Source organism: Malaclemys terrapin, chromosome 12 (assembly GCF_027887155.1).
Source record: "Malaclemys terrapin pileata isolate rMalTer1 chromosome 12, rMalTer1.hap1, whole genome shotgun sequence".
NCBI classification, from domain to species: domain Eukaryota; kingdom Metazoa; phylum Chordata; order Testudines; family Emydidae; genus Malaclemys; species Malaclemys terrapin.
In genome coordinates, this window is record NC_071516.1 from 41509022 (window position 1) to 41517242 (window position 8221).

Here is an 8221-nt window from a genome sequence, read left to right on the forward strand (position 1 = left end):
AATGTCCATCATTTGTACTTGATTGAAATTTCATTCTGAGCTTCTGATGTTTAAAAAAGATGAACTGAAACTTGAATGGGTACAGAGAAGGGCCACTAGGATGATCAGAGGAATGGAAAACCTGTCGTATGAAAGGAGACTCGAGGAGCCCGGGTTGTTTAGCCTAACCAAACGAAGGCTGAGGGGGGATATGATTGCTCTCTTTAAATATATTAGAGGAATAAATACTAGGGAGGGAGAGGAATTATTTCAGCTCAGTACTAATGTGAACACGAGAACAAATGGATATAAACTGGCTGTGGGGAAGTTTGGGCTTGAAATTAGACAAAGGTTTCTGACCGTCAGAGGGGTGAAATATTGCAACAGCCTTCCGAGGGAAACGGTGGGGGCGAAGGACCTGTCTGGTTTTAAGATTAAGCTAGATAAGTTTATGGAGGGAATGGTTTAATGGGATAAAGTGATTTTAGTCAAATGAACAGTGTGCCATCGCTGGTAAATAGTATCAATGGCCAATGAGGGTCTGGCTGGTGAGTCTTGCCTACATGCTCGGGGTTCTACTGATCGCCATATTTGGGTTCGGGAAGGAATTTTCCTCCAGGGTAGATTGGCAGAGGCCCTGGATGTTTTTCGCCTTCCTCCGCAGCATGGGGCATGGGTCGCTAGCTGGAGGATTCTCTGCTACTTGATGTCTCTAAACCACAGGATTTGGGGACTTCAACAGCAGAGTCAAGGGAAAGGGTTGGGACGGCTTTGTGGCCTGCATCATGTGGGAGGTCAGACTAGATGTTCATAATGGTCCCTTCTGACCTTAAAGTCTATGAGTCTATGAATATAATCAACTGATGACAAACTTGTCTCCTTGAGAACATAGGGTGCAGTCTGTTTATGAATTCATAAAAACTGGACTAACTCCACTGAAGTAAAATGAATTAATTTAGAATTACACCAGTGTAAATAAGATCAGTATCTAAATATTCATCCATAAATGTATATACACAACTATCTATCTGTCTTATGCTGCTAACATCACCTTGCTATCTAAGCATGTTGCACAGAATATCAATAGCCAAAGCTAAGTCACTAGTGGACTTCATTAACTTTCTGGTGCTTCTCCTTTTTTTGAATAAAAATTGTGGTTGGGGTATGAGAGGTTTGGCTTGTTTGTTTGCTTGGTTGTTTCTTTTTCATGTTGTTTCATTTTATAGATTTATTGGTTGACTTGTTTCTTTGTTCCAGGTGAGTTTAGTGGGGTAGGAATTTGCAGGGTGGAATATGCTTTATTAAAAGTGGATATCCATTTATTTTGTCATCTACTCAAGGTGTCAATGTCATAATATCTTTGAACGGTTTTCTGGGAGATTTGGAGTTTTCCTTTCCCCAATGATGAAGAATTTAAAAAGTTTATGTAGGTGTGTGGATAGCTGAGTTCCTGTTTAAATGATTGTTTTTATGCTGATGGGATTTTATTGTCTTATTTATGATTTGTTCGGGTACCTACATCCTTTTATATTTATGTGTATTATCTTTTTTATTTAAATAAATAAATACTGTATTCTTCTTGCTATGGTAGAAAGGCATTTTGGAAGAGAAAGCTATTGCAATGTTTCCTAAAGACAAACTGAGTCTGAGTAATAAACCCAAATTTTTATCCTACAAAACTACTGCAGTGATCAATCTGGAATTGCTCATATTTTTTCTTATGTTACGCTTTGTTCCTACAGTGGTAGATAAATTGTACTTTGTATGGTGAAGGCCGGGCTAGTCACTCAACTGACTACTGGTCACAGGTTCTGTGGGAAAAACTTCACGTCCTAAGCATGGTGGAGAAATCACGGTGGGTGCACAAATTGCTATAGCTTGGAACCCAATTTGAGGTGGAAAATCACGTGATTCAACTCTAAGAGAGGGACAGGAGCAAGATGGAGACATGGGGCATGCACTCAAGGACCAGAGCAAAATGCAGAGGTTATTCTAACCTTTTAACCATATCAAATGGGATTTAGCCATTTGCTTCAAAGGGTAGATTGGGATTTGGCCTCTCATCCACACAAGGATCCAATTGCGTCTAGATCACAGAAGTTGGCTGCATTATTTTTGTTATTATTATTATTCATTTATTAAACCATGTTTGTGCACGGTTGTGTATACTGCATATGTATTTAAAATGTAGCTCCTTTGAATATTCTGAACTAAGGTACTAATCTTGAAAAACGCATAAGTGAGTGCTTAACTTTAAATATTAAAGAAGGCCCATTGAAGGCTTACAGCTAAACCTATGTTTTTTTTTGGGGGGGGGGCTTTGGGGTATGGATGTGATGTTCAGCTGGGCCTATCATAATTAGACATCCAACTCTTAGGTATTGTCTATTGCCCAAAGTCTCTAAATATGCCAGTTGCAAAACAAGGAACCAAGGCCCATGGGAATTACATGTTTAAAATCCTTTGAGGATCTAGCCTAAATCAAGTTCCTCTGAATTCCTATCTAGCACACTAACTACCTCACCCTCCTTTGAAATTCCAGCTTAAATATTTAATTTGCATGTGCAAATATGGTGTAATTTGGGTTGCAGAAATAAACAAGTTGTCTGGACATCGAAATTTAAATAATGTCTGTCTGAGGATTCCCTTCTTCATGACCCTGGACTTCTCCACAGTAACAGACCAGAAGGGCTAATATTATTGCCAATATTGTGGATGTAGGTGTGATAGGCAAACTTGGAGTTATGTGGCTAAAAACCTTTGAGGACCTGGCATGAATCAAGTTCCTCTGAATTCCTATCTAGTGCACAAACTACCTCACCCTCCTTTGAATTTCCAGCCTAAATATTTAATTTGCATGTGCAAATATGGTGCAATTTGTGTTGCAAAAGAGTTACATTTGCAAATATGCCTCCAAACAATTATTTCAAATATTGCCTTAATAACAACAAGACATCAAATACAAACATTGACAGATCCCTAAAATGACCTGGAGGTGTCACAGAACACAATGATGTATTGTATGTCCCAGCTTTGAACTCATCCCTACATAACCCACCACAACGTTTGATTGGCAACAATTGTCCATTTTGATGGATATCACAGTCTCCATGGAGAGAAGATGAAGTGACTGGGTCTGGGAGATTGAACTAACCTCTCCCACTTCTGAGGTGTTCCCTTCAGATCAGGACTGCTCCTTGGTCTCTGCTGCGGCTGCTCATATGGAGTCGAATGGTTCCAGTTTGGATGGTTGGGATGGTTGATGAGCCCACTCATGATATGCCAAGGAGTTGATGCACAACACCAATCTTTTTACTTGTATTTCTAGTACTTCCTTTTTATTCCCTAAATTGCTCGCATTAGAAGACATACATCTAAGCTGTCTGTTAGATTTCCCCTCTGTGTTCCCTCTTGTGTCTCCTTTGTTCATGTCTCCTTTGTTCCCACATTTCCCCCAAATTCCAACCCTTCACCCAGTTCTCCATGTTCTGGACTACCCGTGGGATCTTGTTTCCTGCCCCCTTCAAACTTAGTTTAAAGCCAGCCTCAATAGGTTAGCCAGTCTGTAGCCAAAGATACTTTTTCTCTTTCTTCAATAGATGGACTCCAACTCTGCTCAGCAGTCCTTCTTCTCAGAACAGTATCCCATGGCTTAGGAAGTTGAAGCTTTCCTGGCAACACCATCCATGCAGCCAGACATTCACCTCATGGATGTATCTGTCTTTGCCTGGGCCCCTACCCTCATCTGGAGGATCAAAGATAACATCACCTGCCCCCAACTCCTTCAGTCTCACTTCCAGATCCCAGTAGTCACAGCTGATCTGCTCAGGGACATACCTTGCAGATACCATTACTTCCAACATGGTTGTAGTAGTTGTAATCAGAGGATCATATGATCCTCGAGAATCATTCCATAATCTCTCAGATACAGGCCTCTGGCAGACAGTATACCTTTTGGGAATCCAGGTCAGGCAGCCATATGGCCAGAATCAATAAAGTGGCCCTTCCAGTCAGGGCAGCATGACCTAGTGTCCAGAGTCAATAAATTTGTCCCACTCTGTGGAATTGTGTGGCCTATTGGCCCATGGGGAAGTGAGGCACCACTCAGGGGTGTGTGGTTTCCAGGGTAAGGGGACTCGGGCCCTCTCTTCTTCTCCAAGTCCCAGCCCTGGGCCCTGGCAGTGGTCAGGGTACTCAGCACTGAGTCAGTGGGCATCCTCCTGAAACACGCTGACTGGTTCCCCAGTTCACTCACCGGAGAAAAAGTCTAAGTCCCCTGGGCTGCTTCCTACCCTTTCTCCCTCGGCGATGCTCTACGGCTCCCCTGGGTCTCTGGGGTCCTCAAGTGGCATAGCTCCTGCTGGCATGGATTCTTCTCTGGGCTCCTCAGGTGGTCTGGGGTCAGTCTGGAGCTCTGCATACTGTGGATCTGTATTTGGATCCTGGAGCAGCTCCCTGGAGAGAGCCTGCAGTCTGCATCCTCCCCCTTCAGCAACCTGCCCACATTGAGTTGGGCTGCTTCCTTTTATAGTCTGCCTCCAGGCTGAACATGCCCAGCAGAGTCAGAGAGCCGGGGCTTACTCAGCCTGAAAAGCACTGTTAATCCTTTAGGGGCTGGTTCAGGGTAGGTACACCCCATCACACCTGGTCAGAATCCTCACCGGTGAAAGTTTATTACCCAGTCCGCCACTCTATAAAGGAAAGTCAACATGCACCAGCTTCTGTACACTGAGCAGATTCCTGAAGCACTTCAAGCAAAACACAGTTTAAGGTAAAACATAAAACAGATTTATTAACTACAGAAAGATACATTTTAAGTGATTATAAGGAATAAATGTACAGATCAAAGTTGGTTACCCAAGAAATAAAAGCAAAATTATAATCTGAGCCTACAAACTAGACAGGATTTGACTCAAACAGTGTCTCACCATGATGGTATAGTTCCTTCAGACACAGACTGGGATTCCTCTTTTCAGCCTTGGACCACCTCCCACTTCAAAGACTTTGTCCACAAGATGTCTTTCCAGGTGTTGAGTTGTGGGGGCAGTGAGACCAAGTGATGATGTCACTTCCCCACTTTATAGATTCCTCCAGCTTTTCCTTTGGTATGATGTGAGTAAAGCAGCCTCCATTTTCTATGTTCTCTCTCTGAAAAGCCTTCATTGTATACAGATCCTGTGATAGTCCTTGGTAGTGTGGATTCCCCTTAATGGGCCACCAACACTGGCTGGCTTCTTCAATGTTGTACCTGAAAGGCTGGCCATGGGTGTTTCCAATCTTACAATATATTTCAGTAACACACACATAGAAAACTTTGTAACTTCCCATACAGTGATAGCACATACAATGCAACAGCATATTAATGTTTTTTTTTTTGATATTAAGATTTTTGAAATGATACCTCACAAGGCATATTTTGTACAAAACCTATCATAGTCATATCCCCATGGAAAATATGGGGGTGCCAGGGTACTCTTTTGGAGCACAGAGTGTCACAGGGACATGATAGCAGTTTCCAAGTACATAAAAGATTGTTACAAGGAGGAGGGGAAAATTTTGTTCTCCTTAACTTCTGAGGATAGGACAAGAATCAATGGGTTTAAATTGCAGAAAGAGCGGTTTAGCTTGGACAGTAGGGAAAACCTCTTAACTGTCACGGTGGTTAAGCACTGGAATAAATTGCCTAGGGAGGTTGTGGAATCTCCATCATTGGAGATTTTTAAGAGCAGGTAAGACAAACACCTATCTGGGATGGTCTAGATAATACTTAGCCCTGCCATATGTGCAGGGGACTGGACTAGTCCTACGATTGTATGATTCTATGATAAATATAGAAATAGGGCCCCTGTTTCACTTATATGATGGTCATCATCTTGGCTGGTACCTTGTGGTTGCACCAGGGATCTCCAGATGTAAGGGTAGGAGTCCCTGCAGCTTGAACTAAACAGACAGGCTCTCTGGTAGGGGTGTGACAGACTCATGGGCTCTGGGGCTGGGAAGCAGAGGGGATTTGTAACATACAAAGACCAGTGGGTGGCATTTGTACAAGTGACTCTGTGCGGCTGCTTTATCTGAACTCAATTCACCACACACATCCTGGATGCCAGACGTTTCCACTATTCCCATGTCATTGTTATTGCAGTTTATTCTCAGGTATACACGTTCACTCAGATCCTCACTCAGATCAAAATGCACATAACCCAGACTAACACAGTGTGGCTCCTTGTCCCCCTCTACTGGTCAGAGCTTGTACAGCAGCTTATGAGTCTGCTGTTGTCTCTGTACTAGTTCACTTAGTGCTTGTAGCATAGGTAGTATGGGATCATGCTTAAAAATCAACACGTACATAGCTTCTATCAAGGATAGATGTAAATGGATGTATCTCCATTGAAATTAGGAATCCAGATCCCCATAGGCTATAAATTGGTTAAGTGCTATCAAAGTGAATAGAACTACACTGGTTTGCTAAGGATCTAGCCCTAAATATTAAGGTCTGATTATTTTCTTACATATGCCATTTTTATGCCAGTCTGAATTCTTTGACGCCATGTGGAACAGCCTTCCAAGGTGAGCAGTGGGGGCAAAAAAATCTAACTGGCTTCAAGACTGAGCTTGATAAGCATATGGAGGGGATGGAATGATGAGACTGCCTACAATGGTATGTTGGCCATCGGCAACTGCCAGTAGCAAAAATCCCCAACTTCCGGAGATGGGACACTAGATGGGGAAAAGTCTGAGTTATTACAGAGAATTCTTTCCCAGGTATCTGCCTGCTGGGTCTTGCCCACATGCTCAAGGTCTAACAGATCACCATCTTTGGAGTCAGATTGGCAGAGACACAAACTGAAATAGTATTTATTTGAGAAAGACAGAAAAATAATTCTTGGTGAATAACCTCCCCTCACTCAGTCTCCTCAATGAAGATTTGATCTCCTTGTTCCGCATGCTGTAGATGACCGGATTCATCATTGGAGGCACCACAGAATGAGAACAGCCACCACAAGGTCCAGACCTGATGCTGAGCTGGAGGTGGGTTTCGGGTAGGCAAAGATGCCAGTGCAAACAAACAAGGAGACCACAATTCTTAGCACTATGTTGAAGATCTGAACATCCAACACAATTATAAAAATAAAACAATTTCAGACTATGCATGCACTAAAGATGAGAGCCCGAATTTCACTGAAGTACAAGTTAGAGCAAGCAAGTTTGAGGAGCTGGGGGATTTCACAGAAGAACTGATCCACCATGTTGCCTGCACAGAATGTTACTGCAAATGTGTTCCCGGTGTGCAGTGCAAAGTAAAGAAATCCACCGATCCAGGCACTGGCTGCCATTTGGACACAAGCTTTCCTGTTCTTCACACTCTCGTAGTGCAGTGGTTGGCAGATGGTGATGTATCGGTTGTACGCCATGATAGTGAGAAGGGAAAAATCTGCTCCCATCAAGAAGATGAGGAAAAAGATTTTGGTAACACATGCAGCATAGGAAATTGAGCTGGAGTTGATTAGAGAATTGACCATGGATTTGAGGATGGTGACAGAGATCAATCTGAGGTCTATAAGGGACAGGTTCACCAGAAATAAGTACATGGGAGTATGCAGATGGTGGGCAAGGTCTACAGCTAGGATGATGAGAAGGTTCTCCATCAGGGCTGCCAGGTAAATCACCAGGAATACCAGAAAGTGCAAAATCTGCAGCTCCCAAACATCAGAGAATCCAAGGAGAAGGAAATGGGTCAAGGTGGTTCGGTTGGACATTTTCTTCCTCAGACATCATGCACTGCCTCTGGTGGAAAGGAGAAGGGCAATGGTCAGGATTACATCTGTAAAATAACTCTCCTTTTGTGAAAACCTCCTTAATTCACACAAGTCAGATGCTTGGTTTGTGAAGATCGGTGTAAAATGGGAAGGGGAGTGTAGGAACCATTGACTCCAGCGGAGTTAGTCTGGATTTACACTGGGCAGTGTGAGAGGATAGTCTGGCCCATTGACCGAATGAGATTGCTGCAGATTTACCCTAAGCTGAAGGAAAACAGAATAAGCACCAATTGCTTTGTAGGGGTCTGCATACCTTTCCACTCAAAGAAGTATAAAGTTAGGTGAACCTTATCTTCATTTCATAGACAGGAAAATGCAGACCAGAGAGCTAGAATTTGCTGTCAGATACATCAGTGTAAATCTCAGGTAATGTCACTGAAAGCAGTGGAATTACTTTGCATTTACACTGCTGCAAATGGGAGTAG

The 8221-nt window shown here is 42.9% G+C and overlaps 1 protein-coding gene across 1 annotated transcript; it reads right to left on the reverse strand.

Annotated features, from left to right (window-relative positions):
• Positions 1 to 7118: 7118 nt before the first annotated feature.
• LOC128846041 (olfactory receptor 14A16-like) lies at positions 7119 to 7736 on the reverse strand. The gene has a single exon (XM_054045125.1). The coding sequence runs from the start codon at positions 7734 to 7736 to the stop codon at positions 7119 to 7121; it is 618 nt and encodes a 205-aa protein (XP_053901100.1).
• Between the last annotated feature and the right edge of the window lie 485 nt (positions 7737 to 8221).

Excerpts from the sequence above, each read along its gene's own strand:
- LOC128846041 (XM_054045125.1), bottom strand. The coding sequence starts at position 7,736 with ATGTCCAACCGAACCACCTTGACCCATTTCCTTCTCCTTGGATTCTCT.